General features: G+C 43.8%; 1 protein-coding gene across 1 annotated transcript in view; it reads left to right on the top strand.

The window, feature by feature from the left end:
* Positions 1-22,433, top strand: part of LOC124775316 (farnesol dehydrogenase-like) — a 65,231-nt gene that overhangs the window by 188 nt on the left and 42,610 nt on the right. Inside the window, exons 2-3 of the mRNA XM_047250151.1 lie at positions 2,812-2,869; positions 12,590-12,762. Coding sequence (XP_047106107.1) covers positions 2,812-2,869; positions 12,590-12,762 — 231 coding nt within the window. The remainder of the gene's footprint in view (positions 1-2,811; positions 2,870-12,589; positions 12,763-22,433) is intronic.

The following is a 22,433-nucleotide window of genomic DNA, read 5'->3' as shown; positions in this document are numbered from 1 at the left end:
ATGGTCACGCCACTCCGCCAGCCTTTCTAGAGCAGATTACAGGCACCAAGGCCTGGACTTATATCTTGGTCTCCCTCTACGATTTCGCCTCCCCTCCTCACACATACACACACACTTCCCTCCAATACTAAAGTGGCGATACAATGCTGTACCTGAATGTGTCTTATGGACCGAGCCCGTCTTCTAGTCATTGTGCCATAAATTTCCTTTCTGTCCAATTTTATTCAGTACCTCCTCATAAGTTACGTGATCTACCCATCTAATCTTCAGCATTCTTCTCTAGCACTTCATTTCAAAAGCTTGTACTCTATTTTTATCTGAACTGTTTATCGCCATTGTTTCGCTTCCATACATGGCTACACACTAGACAAATACTTAAAAAGCTTCCTTACTTAGATCTGCATTCGATGTTAATAATTTTCTCTTCTTCAGAAACGCTTTTCTTGCCATAGCCAATGTACGTTTTATGTCCTTTCTAATTCAGACATCATCTGTTATTTTACTAACCAAATAGCAAAACTCATGTACTACTTTGAGTGTCTCATTTCCTAATCTGATTTCCTCAGCATCACCTGATTTGATTCGACTACATTTCATTATCCTTGTTTTGCTTTTATGACGTTCATCTTACTCGTATATCCTCCTTTTAAGATCCTGTCCATTCCATTCAGCTGCTCTTCCAAGTTCTTTGCTGTCTGTGACAGAATTACAATGTCACTGGCAAACCTCAAAGTTTTTATTTCTTCTCCTTGGACTTTAATTAACACTCCAAATGTTTCTTTTATTTCCTTTGCTGCTTGATGCATGTGCAGATTGAATAACAGCGGATACAAGTCTGCCTCACTGCCTTCTCAACCGCTGCATCCATTTCATGCCACTCTCATTACTGCCGTCTGGTTTCTGTACAAATCGTGCATAGCTTTTCGCTCACTATGTTTTACCGCTGCTACCCTCAGAATTTTAGAGAGAGTCTTCCAGTCAACGTTGTAAAACGTTTTCTCTAAGTCTGCAAATGCTGTAAACGTAGGTTTGCCTTTCCTTAACCTATCTTCTAAGATATGTCGTAGGGTCAGTATTGCCTCACTTGTTCCAACATTTCTACAGAATCCAAACTGATTGTCCCAGAGGTCGTCGTATGCCTGTTTTTCCATTCTTCTGTAAGGAATTCGTGTTAGTATTTTGCAACCATGACTTATAAAAGTGATAGCTCGGTAAGATTCACAGCTATCAGTGCCTGCTTTCTTTGGAATTGGAATTACTACATTCTTCTTGAACTCTGAGGGTATTTCACATGTCTCATACATCTGGCACACAAGATGGAACAGTCTTGACATGGCGTCTCTCCCAAGGCTGTCAGTAGTTCTGATGGAATGTCGTCTACTCCCGGGGCCTTATTTCGACTTAGGTCTTTCAGTGCTCTGTTAAATTCTTCCCGCAGTATTATATCCGCCTCGATTTCTATAACCTTACCTTTCACTTCATGTCCCTCCTTTCAGCTTTCCCTTCTTTGTTTAAGACTGGTTTGCTGCTGCTTCTCCGGAAGCCTATTTAGTTTTCATGTAGGCGGTATCTACTTTTCCCGTAGTGAAATATGTTTCTAAATCCTTACATTTGTCCTAGTAATCCAAAACTGAGTTCATGTGAATATGAGCAATCGTATCAAACCACCAGGCATGACAGTGTTCAATCAACGTGGATTCTAGCCGTTTGCAATCCAATGGGAATGTGCGCCCAGTTTGTTTCTGTCTTACACGAAACATAAGACGTCGAATAAAGGCGCTCTCCGTAGAATAAAGGCTTGCTTCTCTGCCAGTTGTACCCCACCTTCTCTGCTGAAAAAAAAATACCTGCACAGTAATGGAATGTATAATACACGTCTGTTGCTGACGTGAACTGCAATGAGAGAACAGGAAAATTCTAGTACTTGAGGTAGCCATTCAAGAAGTTTAAGATTAACTTATCAAGTTGGCCTAATTCGTTTAAGTAGGAAAATGCATGGCGAGGAGAATGAATGTAAAGAACGTGACATGTTGCTTGACTGTGTCAAGTAAATGCATAAATGCAATAATTCACAACATACCTGTGATTCATACTTGATTTTTTGTTGATTCGCACTACGAAACTGCTACAACTTTCACGTGTTGGACTTGCGTCTGACTTGTAGCTATCGGCTATTTGTGTTTTTGTGAGGCGAGTATGTTTCGAGGCTCGGAACAGTTGGCACTTGCCGTTAGTCCATGCAAATGGTGATATAGTCAGTTTACACATACTCCCTACTACTGATTCTTTGTAAGTGTCTTGCGATTTATATTTTGATAAATTTCCTTACCGTTTGGCTATGTATTCTCACTGCCTCTGTTACTTGTTCACTTTTCTGAGATCAGTTACATGAAATTACATTTACACGTTCTTTACATTCATTCTCCTCGCCATGCATTTTCCTACTTAAACGAATTAGGCCAGCTTGATAAGTTGATCTAAAACGTCTTGAATGGCTACCTCAAGTACTAGAATTTTCCTGTACTCTCATTGCAATTCACGTCAGCAACAGTAGAAGTCACTACGTATGTTATACATTGCATTACCGTGCAGGTTCTTTTATTTTTCTCAGCAGAGAAGGTGGGGTACAACTGGCAGAGAAGCAAGCCTTTGTTCTACGTGGAGCGCCTTTATTCGACGTCTTATGTACACAGTCGTACGATGTCCAAGGATGCCGTTGTCGATACGCTTACTAAAGACAGCTATTAGCGGGTCGTTTCCTGTGGCTGCGATATCAACGGTCTGAATTGTTGAAGGTTCTGGTTGTTGCAGTTGTGTACCAACAGCTGGGAAATCCCAGGCAGAGAGCGCGTGCTTGTGAGACGTTGGAGTGAGTCATTCGGTGGCCAGTGGTCGATAGTGGCGGTTGGGATGCGGTCCAAAAATGCCGACAAGAAGAATACATAGTTTGAAAGTGATAAGAGGAAAGAGTTGCGACAGTAATGGAATTTTCAGGGTAATTAGTTTAGTCAATCTAAGTATGAAGAATCATAAATTTTGAACAGTCTGAGGATCACGGTGTGATACATGAATGGTAGTTATTAGTAGCAAATTTATTTATTTTATATGTAAGTAATTTAAACATACGTAATGAGAAGTAGGTGAAAGAAACTGACTTACGGGCTTTGTGGGATGAGCTATGTTAGAGTCAGAGAGACAAAGCAGGGACCATAACCTTTCTGTACATGATATAATATTCTTCGTTTATGTAGAGTGGCTTTAACCACTTCAAAAGAACTGTTACATATAGTTCCCTATGCGTGTAGGGACCTGTGCGTAAGGTGATTTAAGCGCACGATTCAAATGAGTATCTGCAGAGGTACCTGTTGCAATAACACATACACTCCTGGAAATGGAAAAAAGAACACATTGACACCGGTGTGTCAGACCCACCATACTTGCTCCGGACACTGCGAGAGGGCTGTACAAGCAATGATCACACGCACGGCACAGCGGACACACCAGGAACCGCGGTGTTGGCCGTCGAATGGCGCTAGCTGCGCAGCATTTGTGCACCGCCGCCGTCAGTGTCAGCCAGTTTGCCGTGGCATACGGAGCTCCATCGCAGTCTTTAACACTGGTAGCATGCCGCGACAGCGTGGACGTGAACCGTATGTGCAGTTGACGGACTTTGAGCGAGGGCGTATAGTGGGCATGCGGGAGGCCGGGTGGACGTACCGCCGAATTGCTCAACACGTGGGGCGTGAGGTCTCCACAGTACATCGATGTTGTCGCCAGTGGTCGGCGGAAGGTGCACGTACCCGTCGACCTGGGACCGGACCGCAGCGACGCACGGATGCACGCCAAGACCGTAGGATCCTACGCAGTGCCGTAGGGGACCGCACCGCCACTTCCCAGCAAATTAGGGACACTGTTGCTCCTGGGGTATCGGCGAGGACCATTCGCAACCGTCTCCATGAAGCTGGGCTACGGTCCCGCACACCGTTAGGCCGTCTTCCGCTCACGCCCCAACATCGTGCAGCCCGCCTCCAGTGGTGTCGCGACAGGCGTGAATGGAGGGACGAATGGAGACGTGTCGTCTTCAGCGATGAGAGTCGCTTCTGCCTTGGTGCCAATGATGGTCGTATGCGTGTTTGGCGCCGTGCAGGTGAGCGCCACAATCAGGACTGCATACGACCGAGGCACACAGGGCCAACACCCGGCATCATGGTGTGGGGAGCGATCTCCTACACTGGCCGTACACCACTGGTGATCGTCGAGGGGACACTGAATAGTGCACGGTACATCCAAACCGTCATAGAACCCATCGTTCTACCATTCCTAGACCGGCAAGGGAACTTGCTGTTCCAACAGGACAATGCACGTCCGCATGTATCCCGTGCCACCCAACGTGCTCTAGAAGGTGTAAGTCAACTACCCTGGCTAGCAAGATCTCCGGATCTGTCCCCCATTGAGCATGTTTGGGACTGGATGAAGCGTCGTCTCACGCGGTCTGCACGTCCAGCACGAACGCTGGTCCAACTGAGGCGCCAGGTGGAAATGGCGTGGCAAGCCGTTCCACAGGACTACATCCAGCATCTCTACGATCGTCTCCATGGGAGAATAGCAGCCTGCATTGCTGCGAAAGGTGGATATACACTGTACTAGTGCCGACATTGTGCATGCTCTGTTGCCTGTGTCTATGTGCCTGTGGTTCTGCCAGTGTGATCATGTGATGTATCTGACCCCAGGAATGTGTCAATAAAGTTTCCCCTTCCTGGGACAATGAATTCACGGTGTTCTTATTTCAATTTCCAGGAGTGTATTAGTCGTCTGATTGCCGTGAAATTTGTAACGTCCCGCAATTTCCGATCTGTTAAACCATTTGACCGTCTGATCGCATAGTCGATTTCCGGGAACAGGATTATTGTATCCTAATAGCACCGAATCAAAATGGGGAAACATATAGGGGAGAGTTTTGAACCATGGAACAAATTTCAGACTTTCGTCCCTGATTTAAATGTAATATATTTTCTTAATGCATTTTTAAACAATGACCTTCAGAATCCTGTGTTGCAGTCTTTTTCTGAAAATATCAAAATTACTAATACCATCGTGTACCTAGGAACAAATTTTAAAGCGTTGCAAGCGAAAAAATATTGTCAACACTGTATTTAGTCGTCTCTGTGTTAAATTATGACACACCAATAATAAGTGAAATCGAATAAGCAGAAACATCAGCAAAAACGGTTTCACGTTCAACAAACTTTGAAACTGTAGCTATAAGAAACTAACACAAATTTCCATTTTCATGACAGGTAAGTTTTTAAGGCACTAATTATACAAAATTGATCTGCAAATATCAAATGTTGCATGGTAAAAGGCCTAAGTGATGCACTACCGACAGAGTATGGCTCAGCCGTTCACACATTATATAAATAATGTTACAAATATATAGAACTGTACTTACTATAAAATTCTATAACTGAAGAATTAACAGCATATTCAAAATAGCACGTAAACATGTATAGCTCGAAACATTTACAAACATCTCACAAAACACAACCTCATGCCTAGCAACAACAAAAACACTAGAAAATGGCGGAAATTGTTTTCTGTGGTCTGTAATGCGCATTCTTTCATGTGATTCTACAGTCAGTGAGTAGACTGAAGTATCGACCAAAAAACATTGTTTGTCACATTTACACTATCCTCTGTTCTGTGCCAGCCACTGTCGAGAATGGCAACGACAACTAACTCATACACAACATTTTTGGTATGGAATTATTTATGGATAAAATGATTAAAGTTGGTACTGATCTTTCACGGAAATACACTGACTGAATAATGTAATTGCTTGAAATGAACTATGATAATTTTTAAGTAATACCGTCCCCCGTCCACGCGGACGAACTTCAAAATAGTTTGGTTATTGCAAAGACGCTCATAATCAACTATTGGGGGTACAACTACGACATTTTGAATCATGCCTGCAGATACAAATGTTGCTGCGATTACTGAACTTACGGTATCGAAATCAGTACGTCAATAATTCTGACAGAATATTCTTAACGCTACAAAACGTGCTGCGATTACTGTAGCATCGCAGTAACCTTGAACCCGACAATACATAGACGTTGCAGCACACTAACACTTACCTTTAAAAAACTATGTTTAGATCAATTAATCAGGTACGAAAATTAAAATCATCAGACTTGTAAAACTCATAATTTTCTTTCACCTCGCTGAACCACTGTACACCAATCGATAAACAACAATAATATTAAAAAGCTTTGGAAGGCGAATAACCGACTTGGGATTATGGAACGAATTTTCAGGAAGGGTGGTTCATCTGTAAAGGAGACCCTAGTGTGACCTATTCCTGAGTAATGCTCGAGTGTTTCGGTTGCTCACCAGGCCGGGTTAAGGGGATTAACTAAGTGCGAGGCAGGTTACTAGATTTGTTACCGGTAGGTTCGAACAACACAGTGTTAGGAAATACTTCCGGAACCGAAATGGGAATCCCTGGAGGGAAGGCGATGTTCTTTTCGGGGAAAGCTGAATTTAAAGAACCAGCATTTGAAGCTGACAAGAACGATTATATTGTCACAAGCGTATGTTTGGAGTAATGACCACAAATATAAGATGAAAGAAATTAGGACTCGTACAAATGCTCATAGATAACCGATTTCCCGCCGCTCTATTTGCGAGTGGTACAGGAAATGACACGACTAGCGGTGATACAGGCCATCCTCCGCCACGCACCGTACGGTAGCTTACGGAGAATGTGTAGATGTAGATGTAGATGTACCTACGACATACGACGCGCGACAATAAAGTGGTGAGACTGATGTGAAAAAGAAAGTGGCTTACCGTTTTAGTCTAGTGCTGCCTCCGTCAAAGTAGTTCCCTTCTGATTGCACACACTTTTTCCAGCGCTTCTGCCATTGATGGTAACATTTCTGGAGCTCATATTCTGTAATATTCCCCAAGACCCTCGTCACAGCTCTTGGAAATAGAAAAAAATCGCACGGAGCGATATCTGGTGAATAAGGTGGCCGTGGTAGTACTGAAATTTATTTTGAGGTTAAAGATTGCTGTACTGACAGAGCAGTATGGGGTGGCGCATTATCGTGATGCAGAATCCAATTATCAGCAATGATGACACGGACACGAAGAACTCTTTTACGAAGTCTTTCGAAAATTTCTTTGTAGTAGTATTGGTTAACTGTTTGCCCAGGAGGCATCCACTCTTTATGAACAATCCCCTTGAAATCAAAGAAGCACACAAGCATGCATTTCACTTTTGACTTTGACATGCGAGCTCTTTTTTTCGTCTGGGTGACCCCTTTGAGCACCAGTGCGAACTTTGCAGTTTCGTCTCTGGTTCGGACTGAAAAAACCAACTTTCATCACCAGTGATAACACGGCTCAACAATTCTAGATTGATTTCTGTTTGCTCTAACAGATCGGCTGCCACATTTTTCCGTGTTTCTAGCTGTTGTGATGTGAGATTTTTGGGGACCATTTTTGCACAAATCTTTCTCATACCAAGTCTTTAGTTACTATTAGACGAACAGTTTTTCGATTGATGTTCAGTTCTTCTGCAATCATTTTCAAGGATAATCTTCGGTCAGATCATAAGAGTTCACGCACCCTGGCCAAGTTGACATCGGTCCGTGAGGTTGATGGTCGTCCACTGCGGTCTTTATCTTCAACATTCGTTCTGCCTTCACTAAACATTTTATGCCAACGAAAAACTTGAACTCTTGACATAACCTCCTCTCCAAAAGCCTTTTGAAGCTAACCATAAGTTGTCGTCGCGTTTTCACCCAGTTTAATGCAAAAAGAAATGGTATAACTTTGCGCAATATTATGCAGTTCCATTTTCGTGACGAGAGACACAAACACGTGTTAACTTATTACAGCACAACTCATGACTGAGCAGTTGCATCGATGTGCCACTTGGACTAGAAGCAGCTTATAGACCAAGGTCAAAGATATTGTGCTTACGCAAGCCTGCAGGTTTGCCACATCTTGCAATGAAAATCAGTCTCAATACTTTATTGTCGCACCTCATATAGTGTGTTACAGAACTTTTTTATTGTAATTAAGTCATAAAATTGTTTAAGCTTTGTAAATATAAAGACTAGAACCCTATCAGAAGCTGTGCGACATTGCCAGAAACCGTTAATTTCTATATAAATGAACAATGATCCAAAGGCAGAAAATAAGTCTATTTTGCATAAATAGAGATTGTGGATTCTTTGTGAAGAATATCTACTGTTTTCAAATTTTAAAAACTCTGGTGGTAAATGTGCGATCACTGTGTAACGCAAATGTTTTCAACCCCTGGATCGGTTTCAGACATTCGTTGATTGCAATTTCACTCAAAGGATCAACCAAGCAAGGAGGCGCTATTGCCAGCACACTGAACGTCGGTTCAAATCTTCGTCGGGCTGTCCAGATTTAGATTTTATGTTATTTCCTTAAATCGGTTAAGGCAAACTCCGCAATAGCTACTTTCAAAATGACGCGATGCTACTTGTTTCCACACCATTCCCTAATCCGAGCTTGTTCTCAGTCTCTGACGAATAAATTCCGCATTTTAGCTACCTAAAAGTCAGCGGAATATGCAAGCATTCATGACGTACAAATTATATAAATATGGCTTTAAACATAAAATATACCCTCATATAAGTTTATTTATAAACATTTGTTGATTTTTATGTACCATGTAACACGAAACTCATTTTTGAACAAATTGTGAGTATAGTACATATTTTTTGCAGTCTTCGAAACTAGCTGGCTCTTATTTTTGAAATGTCGCTGTGTGTCTAAAAAAAGAAAACAAAGCACCAAATAAGTGAAAATCATAGGACCTATCCAAATAATAACATGTTTAAAATATACCAAATCCTGTCAATCTTCAGTTTCTAGCTTTGGTTCACTATCTTTAAATGTTATGACTGTCCCAGAAAGACTGTCACTAATTTTGTACATTGTAAAATTTCCAGTTTTCCGCTGGAGTACACGTTGCAATTTATAGTTCACTTTGTCAGACACACGACCACGAGCTCGACCCGACTATATCTGCACTTGCTGCACAGTATCCAGGGCGTCACATAGTTCAGCACGAGCAGCTTCCTGTCGTGAGATGGCTTTTGATGCCACTGAAAAGTTAGCGTTGATGTACGCCAATTTCCCATCCTGGGTATCTCTAAAGACCTTTCTCTCTCTCTCTCTTAGTTTTCATAGCACTTGATTCATCTCTATCAAGCTCACAAAAGATTGTCTTTATTTTGGTGTAGTTGGTGCAATAATACTCAGCAGCATTAAGCCAAGAACTCGACATCTGCATCATTATTCTGCAATTCACAATTAAGTGTCTGTCAGAGGTTTCACGAGACTGCATTTAAGCTACTTCTCTACCGTTCCACTCTCGAACTGCGGGAGTGTAAAGCGAACACTTAAATCTTTCCGTGCTAGCTGCGATTTCTCTTATTTCATTATGATGATCATTTCACCCTTTCCAGGTGGGTGTCAACAAAATATTTTCACACTCTGAGGAGAAATCCCTCATCGCACAGCAATACTCCAAAAGAGGACGTACAAGCGTAGTACAGACAGTCTCTTTAGTAAACATGTTACATTTTCCAAGTGTTCTACCAATAACTAGTAGTCTTTGGTTTGCTTCCCTCACAACGTTATGTATTTGATATTTCCGCTTTAAGTTATTCATAATTAAAGTTTTAAACATTGCTGCGTGGTCAGCGATCGCTTACAAAGTAAAATTGAAGCAATAACAGCCCTCGGTCGCAAAAATTAAGTCCCTTGACCTGGTTTCGGCACAACTATGAGTGCCTTCATCAGAGGTAAAACGTGAGTCTGATGCTACCTGTTGCTCGACATATGTTAGCAGCCCGTAGCGGCTTGCCTTCCACGTATTCTATTTTAAAAATTTTGTGACTAAAGCTTTATCGCTAGATTTTTGTTTTATACGTGACAAGCCAATTTGAATGTTTTACTTTTGATGAAAGCACTCATAGTAGTGCCGAAACCAGGTCAAGAGACTTAATATTTGCGACCGAGGGCTGTTATTGCTTTAATTTTGTTCCTAATTGTAACCCCTAAGTATTTGGTTGAGTTTAAAGCCTTTAAATTTGTGTGACGTATCGTGTAACTGAAACTTGGCGGGTTCTTTTAGTACTTTGTGCATGACTTCACACTTTTCATTATTTAGAGTCAATTGCCACTTTTTACATCGTACAGATATCTTTAGTAAATCGTTTTGATCATCTGATGACTTTTCAAGACGCTAAATGACAGCACCATCTGCAAACAATCTAAGAGGGCTGCTCTATCTCCAAAATTGTTTATTTACATCAGGAACAACAGAGGGCCTGTAACACTTTCTTGGTGAACGCCAGATATTCGTTCTGTTTCAATCGACGACATTCTGCCAGTTATTACGAACTGTGATCTTTCTGGCAGAAGATCTCGAATCCAGTTGCACAACTGAGACGATACTCCATACACACGTGGGTATTGACTCGTACCACTTTCCAGTCTTTGGGTACGGATCTTTCCATGAGCGAGCAGTTGTATATGATTCCTAAAATGGAGCTATTGTATCAACATGTTCTGAACTGACTGACTCGTATACGATCTGTACAGGAGGCTTTGCCTTTCTTGAGAGTTTTAAGCTGCTTCGATACATGGAGGATGTCTACATCTAAGTTACTCGTGTTGGTAGTTGTTCTTCATTCTAATTCTCGAAAATTTACTCCGTCTCCTTTTGTGAAGGAATTTAGGAAAGCCGTTTTTGTGACTCTGCTTCAGTAGTTCTGTCATGACATCATCACCATTGTTATCGTGCAGTGAGAGTACTGATTGCGTCGTGCCACTGGTATACTTTTTATACGAAGAATATCTCTCTGGATATCCTGTCAGACTTCGAGAGGTGCTCATGCCTTGTATTTATGCACCCGTAGCATAGCTTTCACATAGATTATCTTAGCACAGGAAATTAATTTGCCCACGTCAGTGTAATTTGATCTCATGTGCCAGGCACGTGACATACACCATACCGGGATAGAGAATCTGGAGCCCTTTGGCTGCTTTAGCCATGTACGAAGCAGCGAAACGTCTTTATTCACACCATCCGGCCACACTAACTTCACGAAGTTACCAAGCAAAATGGCACTTGTCTGGTTGTTTACCCTCGAGGGAGCTTCACGCGTTAGGAGGAACATTTCTCCAGGTCCGTCAACTTAAAGAACATTTGCAACGTAACGCTCACCAATGTCGATGGTTTCATCTACGGGCCCCCAGACCTTCTGGTCTGCAACGCCGAATCGTATTTTGTTGAGCAACTCTATGCAGCACACGGATAAATATTTCTTTCTCAATGTAGATTGATCTGGAACTCGAGGAGTTGCTTGGATTCCTCAGTTTCTTCGATCTTATGTTGCAAGACACACAAGTCCGTGAAGAACGACTGAAGCGTTGAAGATAGACCCATCTGTTGAAATAACAGCGTTTGTCAGCTGCCATTTTCAGCACTTCACTTCAGACAGCTGCTGCGTTTGTCGTTATTACAGTGTTGGTACTCGTTAAGACACTTTTCTGCTCTAAATTTAGCTTCACACTGTTTACAAAGTAATATTTTTCCGTCCTGATAAAGAAAACTTTGTACTTGTTTTTGTGTTCATTTGTGACAATATCCCTTTAAACAATCTTGTGTGACCAACATTCGCATTTTTTTATTTGTGTGTTCTTAAAGATACAAAAAATATATGTATTTTTGGCAAAAGTTGGCCGAAATATGACGTATTAGTAAAAACTTTGTAAATATGACATCATATGCTCAATGAAAATACGTTTTTCTGCACTTATAACTGAATTAGTGCATGAATTCTTGTAAATTTTGGCCTATAGTTCAGGAGAAAAATATGACCGGGCCGTACTAAAGACGTCGTTGTGTTGTTGCTTGCTTCCCACTGTGATGGGGATGTGTAGAAACTGATCCTTGATCATAATATCAAATTAAATTGTTTCAAGGTTAACAGATCGCGATGTAGTTGCAAAGTCTTCCGTCCAGCCTGTGACAGTCTCTCAGAGGTTGTCAACATACGTTTTGTTTTTAAAACTCTTGACTTTGCGCCATATATCCGTCATGTTAGCACAGACATTTACAGAGGCACTGGACCATTTCCGGGCCCAATTTTTGCAATGTTTCTAGAAACGCTTCTCTCTGCCATCGAAGAAGCTGCATTTTATGTACATTTCTCCGTAGGCTGATGATTGAATTTTTTAATGTTGATATTTTTAAAGTAATAGCGCAGCAGTATTCCAGATTCCACGACATCCTTTGCCAGTTATTACATGGACGGTGAACAGTTGTCCTCGGAAGTAAAGATACCTTTCTGCATGTTCACATCGAGAGCTGACAAGCTCAGAAATGCCATGATTTTTCATTCATTTCCGTCTCTTTCGCAAGCTTTTGTTTCAGTATCTGTTGCGTTTTGAATCGAGTGAAATATTATATCTGTGGAGCCCTATTGCTTCAGAATTCTCACATTTCAGACGTTTTGTGAGACATTTCTAGCTTTCAGGAAATTGCCAAGACCCACTCGTACCCTGGCAAGCTGCACGCAGTCGAAGCGGACCTGAGCAAGGATGGGGACATACAGGCGGCCTTTCGCTGGCTCAAGGATAACCTTGGCCGCGTCGTCATCCTGGTCAACAACGCTGGCGTCTTCTCTGACTCTCAGCTTACAGGTTAGTCAGCATACCTCGACCAAATGAGTGTCGTAGCTAGCAAGTTTAGCTTAGTTTATTTAAGTAGCCTAGGTATTTGTATGTTGTCTGCATCATACGATAACCCGCTATGGTGCTGAACAAGCCAGCTGATCTACAATTCTGATACCGTTCCTCACGGACAGTAACGCTACAAGCCGACTTTTCACACAAATGTGATTCCACAGCAGTGGAAAATAAGCGGCCTCTAGAAAACGGGACTCTTGTCATGTAGCAGGCATATACACTCCTGGAAATTGAAATAAGAACACCGTGAATTCATTGTCCCAGGAAGGGGAAACTTCATTGACACATTCCTGGGGTCAGATACATCACATGATCACACTGGCAGAACCACAGGCACATAGACACAGGCAACAGAGCATGCACAATGTCGGCACTAGTACAGTGTATATCCACCTTTCGCAGCAATGCAGGCTGCTATTCTCCCATGGAGACGATCGTAGAGATGCTGGATGTAGTCCTGTGGAACGGCTTGCCATGCCATTTCCACCTGGCGCCTCAGTTGGACCAGGGTTCGTGCTGGACGTGCAGACCGCGTGAGACGACGCTTCATCCAGACCCAAACATGCTCAATGGGGGACAGATCCGGAGATCTTGCTGGCCAGGGTAGTTGACTTACACCTTCTAGAGCACGTTGGGTGGCACGGGATACATGCGGACGTGCATTGTCCTGTTGGAACAGCAAGTTCCCTTGCCGGTCTAGGAATGGTAGAACGATGGGTTCGATGACGGTTTGGATGTACCGTGCACTATTCAGTGTCCCCTCGACGATCACCAGTGGTGTACGGCCAGTGTAGGAGATCGCCCCCCACACCATGATGCCGGGTGTTGGCCCTGTGTGCCTCGGTCGTATGCAGTCCTGATTGTGGCGCTCACCTGCACGGTGCCAAACACGCATACGACCATCATTGGCACCAAGGCAGAAGCGACTCTCATCGCTGAAGACGACACGTCTCCATTCGTCCCTCCATTCACGCCTGTCGCGACACCACTGGAGGCGGGCTGCACGATGTTGGGGCGTGAGCGGAAGACGGCCTAACGGTGTGCGGGACCATAGCCCAGCTTCATGGAGATGGTTGCGAATGGTCCTCGCCGATACCCCAGGAGCAACAGTGTCCCTAATTTGCTGGGAAGTGGCGGTGCGGTCCCCTACGGCACTGCGTAGGATCCTACAGTCTTGGCGTGCATCCGTGCATCGCTGCGGTCCGGTCCCAGGTCGACGGGCACGTGCACCTTCCGCCGACCACTGGCGACAACATCGATGTACTGTGGAGACTTCACACCCCACGTGTTGAGCAATTCGGCGGTACGTCCACCCGGCCTCCCGCATGCCCACTATACGCCCTCGCTCAAAGTCCGTCAACTGCACATACGGTTCACGTCCACGCTGTCGCGGCATGCTACCAGTGTTAAAGACTGCGATGGAGCTCCGTATGCCACGGCAAACTGGCTGACACTGACGGCGGTGGTGCACAAATGCTGCGCAGCTAGCGCCATTCGACGGCCAACACCGCGGTTCCTGGTGTGTCCGCTGTGCCGTGCGTGTGATCATTGCTTGTACAGCCCTCTCGCAGTGTCCGGAGCAAGTATGGTGGGTCTGACACACCGGTGTCAATGTGTTCTTTTTTCCATTTCCAGGAGTGTAGTTAGAAAAAATGACTTTGCAACACAGCACTTGTCTGACACACAACATGCGAACAACGGAATAAATGTTAGCCCATATGGTATCTAACCAGCTCCCAAAATCAAGAACCCACATCAGGAGCCACCATCTCTAGTAAAATCAGCATGTTATGGATCTGTTAGGTAGGGTCCATACAGGGAACGTTTAAACAATCAACGAGAAGAAAAATGTAGCGAACTCAAACGAAACAGAAGCGAATATTTTGTTGTTGATAATGAAGAAGATCATTCGAAGTCGGATACAAATTTTTTTGAGGACAAAGCTTCAAGTGTACTATCTGAAGAAAAAGCATATTCTGCAGTGATCGTTCATCTGAAGACTAACATAGGCAAATGGGCAGAATGCATGGAATGTTAGCTTAGGGTTTCAGGAGAATTTTAACTTGTTTCGTATGCCTTGACTGCGTTTCGTTTGCACTATATACGCAGAAAATGTTGGGGAAGCAGTAAGGAAAAGAATATTATTATTTTAGGGTTTAATCATCTGAAATGACGTAATGCCATCAATGGTCTACATCCAATTCAGCGAAGGCAAGACTATAAAATTTGTGATCTTCAGAGAAGGTCTGTTTATTAGCAGCCCTATGGGCTCTGAGGCCAACGGCCTTGCTGCAGTGGTAGCACTGGTTCCCGTCGGATCACCGAAATTAAGTGCTGTCGGGCTTTAGTTGGATGGATCACAGTCCGGGTTTGCCAAGTCGTGTTGGCAAGTGGGGTGCACTCAGCCCTTGTTAGTCCAATTGAGGAGCTACTTGACTGAGAAGTAACGCCACCCGTCACGAAAACTGACAACAGCTCGAAGAGGGGTGTGCTGACCTCATGCCGTCCGTACCCGCATTTGGTGACGCCTAAGGGCTAATGATGACGCGGCGGCTGGTCGGTAACGTTGGGCCTTCAAGGCCTGTTCGGATTACGTTTGTTTTAAGGGGTCTAAGGCCAGCAACCTGCAAGCAGTGGGAAACAGTTTGTGAGCATCCAGAGAAATTGACTCATTCTTGAGTTGGACTGCGATTAAAAACGTACTTTCCATACAAATATGAAATAAGAGGTTGCCCTGCTGAGGCGTCGACCTCTTTCCTAAGCCCGACCCTCGAACGAGAGTGCGAACTCGCATTCGGGAGGACGACGGTTCAAACCCGGGTTCGGCTTTTCCGATTTAGGTTTTCCGTGTTTTCCCTGAATCGCTTAAGGGAAATAGCAGGACGTTTTCTTCGATAGGACACGGTCGCTTTCCCTAACCCGAGCTTGTGCTCCGTCGCTAATGACCTCGTTGTCGACGGGCCGTTAAATACTATCCTTCTCCTCCTCTCAGACTCTTGAAGCCGGCTAGTTACCCCTGTCCCGCGTTATCTCTGTTTCCACTTTTCTGCACGGTGATGTTGAACACCGCACCTGCTGCCGCTTCACGCACACTGAAACTATCATGCTGGACAAGTGCCAGGACACAGCGTCTCGACGCCTGCGTATGCTGAGACATCCTGGCGGTAAATGACTGTTTGTCATGTACCCATCTGTGACTCAGTGTGTTACGTTCGGCGTATCCCAGCAGTATTCGAGTTACGCTTGCAACGCAACAACGAACTATACAATGTAAGTAGTAAATGGTATTGAGGAGATGCGAACTCTTAATTACTTCAGCGAAATGCCAGAACCTCGGACGCTGCTATCACGTACCTGTACAGTTTTGCACATACACAGGATGTTTCCGTAAGAGTGTGCAAAAATTTAACAGGACATAGAGAACGCTCCATTGAACAATTTGAAACAGGGAATCTGGGACCAGAGAGGCCACCTTAAGGAAATGTGGAAGTAAACATGTCTACCACTTTCTTCATATTTTCGCGGCGCAAATACTGATCCATAAAATTTTGGGCGTGCAGCCGCATAAATTTATGCGGTTGCAGCCCCGAAATTTTTATGGATCATGTCTACCGCTTTGTCTAACATTACTGTTTATCAGCTGATTTACAACTAACATCCGTACAAGTTTACACGTACTGAGTTGTTTATTTACATGTACATTCTGTATTTTCTGCAAGGAAACGAGGAGGACGAACCTGATTACAAGGAAGTCATGATGTGAGTTTTGTTTACTTTTGTTAGCGTGGCCATCTTCCGCAGCAGCTGTAATGTAATTAAAAAGAATTACACCAGACGTGTTTCGCTTTTATTTATAAAACATATTCCGTGGTTACTTGTGTTTCTTACATATTCTGCTCCTTCCCTCCTTGCAAGCAGCGGTTGGTGTCGAAGAACTTCATTCCATATTTTCACTTGGCACTTTTTGCCGGTCTGCAGTATTTCTTGAGCCGCACTGCATTATTTACACTTCACTTTCTTAAACTGTTTCTCATGTTTTTCGACGACAACTGCTGCTAATAAGGAGCAGAATATGTAAGAAACAGCAACGACCACGGGAGATGCTTTATAAATAAAAGCGAAACGCGTATGTGTAATTCCTTCAATTAGATTGCAGTCAGCTCAAGACGGATAACCGATAGTAACAGTTTTGTTTACTTAACTTGTCCATAAGGTGACTCTGTTGTATCGTATTTATACTATCCGTATGACAGAATGTGCTATGAAGAAACGACAGACCCATTCATTACTCAGTGCTATTCAGAGACGCACAGTGCAATACGATGGAGCAGTACCGGTATTTCCTGATCACTAGATTGGAAGGGGAGGTCCTATTCCATAACCTGCGAGGTCACGTGACCTGAATCACCTTGATTATTTCCTATGGGATATCTAAAGCTTCTTGTGTATGAGACCCCAGTGGATATGGAGATGGAATTACTTGCCAGAATTGTATCTGATTGTGATGTGATTCGAAACGCAGCAGGGATATTTGTCAGGGTGCGTCAGGACCTTGTTCGCCAATGTCACGTTTGCAGTGAGGTTGATGGCCGTCAGCTTTAGCACATTTTGTAAGATACAATATAAATAATACGTTCATTGTGTCAATGATAGGATTTGCAGTTAACTGTAACTAATGTAAATAAAAAGGTACGCTCTAACGTGATTTTATTCTTATTATCTCCTTACGTTGGCTTCTCCGAACCCAGGATCCCTGCCTCAAATTGTACAGTGGAGCAACCTCTATTTCCCGTTAAGTTTTTGCACTCTCTTACGGAAACCCCCGGGTATATTGGTTATTTGAGTCAGAAGCATCTCAATGTTCAGAAAGGCATATGTTATACAGGGTGGTCCATTGATCGTGACCGGGCCAAATATCTCACGGAATAAACGTCAGACGAAAAAACTACAAAGATCGAAACTCATCTAGCTTGAAGGGGGAAACCAGATGGCGCTATGGTTGGCCCACTAGATGGCGCTGCCATAATCAAACGGATATCAACTGGGTTTTTTAAAAAATAGGAACCCCCATTTTTAATTACATATTCGTGTAGTACGTAAAGAAATATAAATTTTTTAGTTGGACCACTCTTTTCACTTTATGATAGATGGCGCTGTAATATTCAAAAACATACGGCTCAAAATTTTAGACAAACAGTTGGTAACAGGTATTTTATTTCGGTTGTTCCAATGTGATACATGTACCTTTGTGAACTTATTATTTCTGAGAACGCATGCTGTTACAGTGTGATTACCTGTAACTACCACATTAATGCAATAAATGCTCAAAATGATGTCCGTCAACCTCAATGCATTTGGCAATACGTGTAACGACATTCCTCTCAACAGCGAGTAGTTCGCCGTCCGTAATGTTCGCACATGCATTGACAATGCGCTGATGCATGTTGCCAGGCGTTGTCGGTGGATCACGATAGCAAATATCCTTCAACTTTCCCCACAGAAGGAAATCCGGGGACGTCAGATCCGGTGAACGTGCGGGCCATGGTATGGTGCTTCGACGACCAATCCACCTTCCATGAAATATGCTATTCAATACCGTTTCAACCGCACGCGAGCTATGTGTCGGACATCCATCATGTTGGAAGTACATCGCCATTCTGTCATGCAGTGAAACATCTTGTAGTAACATCGGTAGAACATTACGTAGGAAATCAGCATATATTGCACCATTTAGATTGCCATCGATAAAATGGGAGCTAATAATCCTTCGTCCCATAATGCCGCACCATACATTAACCGGCCAAGGTCGCTGATGTTCCACTTGTCGCAGTCATCGTGGATTTTCCGTTGCCCAATAGTGCACATTATGCCGGTTTACGTTACCGCTGTTGGTGAATGACGCTTCGTCGCTAAATAGAACGCGTGCAAAAAAACTGTCATCGTCCCGCAATTTCTCTTGTGCCCAGTGGAAGAACTGTACACGACGTTCAAAGTCATCGCCATGCAATTCCTGGTGCATAGAAATATGGTACGGGTGCAATGGATGTTGATGTAGCATTCTCAACACCGAAGTTTTTGAGATTCCCGTTTCTCGTGCAATTTGTCTGCTAGTGATATGTGGATTAGCCACGACAGCAGCTAAAACACCTACTTGGGCATCATCATTTGTTGCAGATCGTGATTAACGTTTCAGATGTGGCTGAACACTTTCTGTTTCCTTAAATAACGTAGCTATCCGGCGAACGGTCCGGACACTTGGATGATGTCGTCCAGGATACCGACCAAAATACATAGCACATGCCCGTTGGGTTCAAATAGCTCAGAGCACTATGGGACTAAACATATGTGGTCATCAGTCCCCTAGAACATAGAACTACTTAAACCTAACTAACCTAAGGACATCATACACATCCATGCCCGAGGCAGGATTCGAACCTGCGACCGTAGCAGTCGCGCGGTTCCGAACCGAGCGCCTAGAACCGCTAGACCACCACGGCCGGCCCGCCCGTTGGGCATTTTAATCAGAATAGCCATACATCAACACGATATCGACCTTTTCTGCATTTGGTAAACGGTCCATTTTCACACGGGTAATGTATCACGAAGCAAATACCGTCCGCACAGGCGGAATGTTACGTGATACCACGTACTTATACTTTTGTGACTATTACAGCGCCATCTATCACAAAGCGAAAAAAGTGGTCCAACTAAACCACCCAAAGATGTAAACAACCAAGCGTGAGCAGCGCCTATGTGACGGAGGCTGTCCGACAGCCGATCAGTTCCAGTCTTTACACCAGGAAGGAGGTGCACGTTTCGTGTGGTCTGTAGTTCAACCATGCCTAGACGGTCAATACCGCGGTTCGATAGAGTACGCATTGTTACTTTGTGCCAGGAAGGGCTCTCAACAAGGGAAGTGTCCAGGCGTCTCGGAGTGAACCAAAACGATGTTGTTCGGACATGGAGGAGATACAGAGAGACAGGATCTGTCGATGACATGCCTCGCTCAGGCCGCCCAAGGCCTACTGCTGCAGTGGATGACCGCTACCTACGGATTATGGCTCGGAGGAACCCTGACAGCAACGCCATCATGATGAATAATGTTTTTCGTGCAGCCACAGGACGTCGTGTTATGACTCAATCTGTGCGCAATAGGCTGCATGACGCGCAACTTCACTCGCGACATCCGTGGCGAGGTCCATCTTTCCAACCATGACACCATGCATCGCGGTACAGATTGGCCCAACAAAATGCCGTATGGACCGCTCAGGATTGGCATCACGTTCTCTTCAACGATGAGTGTCGCATATGCCTTCAACGAGAGAATCGTCGCAGACGTGTTTCGAGGCAACCCTGTCAGGAAGAACGCCTTAGACACGCTGTCCAGCGAGTGCAGCAAGTTGGAGGTTCCCTACTGTTTTGGGGTGGCATTATGCGGGGCCGAAGTACGTCGCTGGTGGTCATGGAAGGCGCCGTAACGGCTGTACGATACGTGAATGGCATCCTCCGACCGCTAGTGCAACCACATCGGCAGCATATTGGAGAGGCATTCGTCTTCATGGACGACAATTCGCGCTCCCATCGTGCTCATCCTGTGAATGACTTCCTTTAGGATAACGGCATCGTTCGACTAGAGTGGCCAGCATGTTCTCCGGCCTGGGATGGATTGAAAAAGGCTGTATATGGAAGACGTGACCCATCAACCATTGTGAGGGATCTACGCCGATTCGACGTTGAGGAGTGGGACAATCTAGACCAACAGTGCCTTGATAAACTTGTGGACAGTGTGCCATGATGAATACAGGCATGCATCAATGGAAGAGGAGGTGCTACTGGGTATTGGAAGTACCGGCATGTACAGCAATCTAGACCACCACCCTTGAAGGTCTCGCTGTATGATGGTGCAACATGCAATGGGTGAATTTCATGAGCAATAAAAAGGGCGGAAATGATGTTTATGTTAATCTCTATTCCTATTTTCTGTACAGATTCCGAAAATCTCGGGGCCGAGATGATGCAAAACATTTTTTGATATGTGTATTAAAAAGTTAAAACTCATAAACTTTTGTATTTATATTAATGGTTCCTGATACTGCTGAGTAAATAACGAGTAGGAACATTTTCACTCAGTGATCACAAAGGGTAATGTGGCCTTGCAGACTGGAAATTATGGTCAGTATGTTCCCCTTTGCTTTCTGGCTGACAGCAAAATAGTTTTCAGACTCTTTGAAACGCCGAAAGTAGGTGGTAATCACATAGAGGCAAATTACGTGTCTTTCATAACGACATAACGCATCAAAACAACAGTGTGTTTAAGATTACGGCGTTTAGCAGTACCTATACAGAATAGCATTTGTGGTGAAAGTTGTTTAAGGCTTTTTTAAAAAAATCTTCTACGATTTTTTATTATACAAAGAACGTAATTCTTTTATAGAGAAACACACATTACGATGGACCTTCAAGGTGCGAAACCGATAGCGGATCTTTCAAAGGACTAGTACAGTCATATGGACTTTCATTCATTTTAATTCTAATTTTCTAATAACACCTTGCATAATATTGTAGCCAATGCCATCAATTATGTTTTATCTTAGGTGTTTTTGTCCCACCTATAGAGTAGTTCGTAATAAAGTAAAAGTAAACTTCCACGTTCTGGTCCAAGACAGGCCAAACTGGACCGCCTGATCGCTGTCATTCTCTGCCAATGACGTCATCGAATCTAGTACGGAGGGGAATCTCATCAGCACACCGCCCTCCCCCTGACTATTGGGTTTCTTGACCTTGGTACCTTTACAAATCGGTCAAATAGTTCCTGAGTGTACCTCGTACCATTACTCCTACCAAAGAAAAATCCCGGGAATCGAACCAAGATTCTCTGACTGACAGGCAAACACGCTGACCACTCAGCTATTGCGACGGACTGTGTGGTTAATACTTCGATACTTGAAGACGACTTAAGTTAATGGAAGTACACAAAGTGATTTCATCACAAATATAAGGTCACACGGAGGACGTTTCCCACAACAAAAATATCTGAGAGCTATAGAATCGGCAAGAGTTATTATTGACATGCACAAGCAGGAATATTGAACAATCTGATTTGAGAGAGAGAAGAAAAACCTTAGAAATTTTTCACAATGTAACCATATTTGAAAATTAATTTGCAATGTGAATGTACAATGACTCGTTCCACATTATTACGATCTATCATGTAAAATGAACCGCAGAGCATGTAACGAACTAACAAACTTAATACACTGCTGGCCACCGCAAATGCAACACCAAGAAAGACAAGAGGTAGCAAAACAAAATTTATTTTGTAGATAACATGTCCTCCCCCCATGAACCATGGACCTTGCCGTTGGTGGGGAGGCTTGCGTGCCTCAGCGATACAGATTGCCGTACCGTAGGTGCAACCACAATTGGAGGGGTATCTGTTGAGAGGCCAGACAAACATGTGGTTCCTGAAGAGGGGCAGCAGCCTTTTCAGTAGTTGCAGGGGCAGTAGTCCGGATGATTGACTGATCTGGCCTTGTAACATTAACCAAAATGGCCTTGCTGTGCTGGTACTGCGAACGGCTGAAAGCAAGGGGAAACTACAGCCGTAATTTTTCCCGAGGACATGC

Source organism: Schistocerca piceifrons, chromosome 2 (assembly GCF_021461385.2).
Source record: "Schistocerca piceifrons isolate TAMUIC-IGC-003096 chromosome 2, iqSchPice1.1, whole genome shotgun sequence".
Lineage (NCBI taxonomy): Eukaryota > Metazoa > Arthropoda > Insecta > Orthoptera > Acrididae > Schistocerca > Schistocerca piceifrons.
Note: the sequence above shows the minus strand (reverse complement) of the source record. Positions and strands in the feature narration are given on the sequence as shown.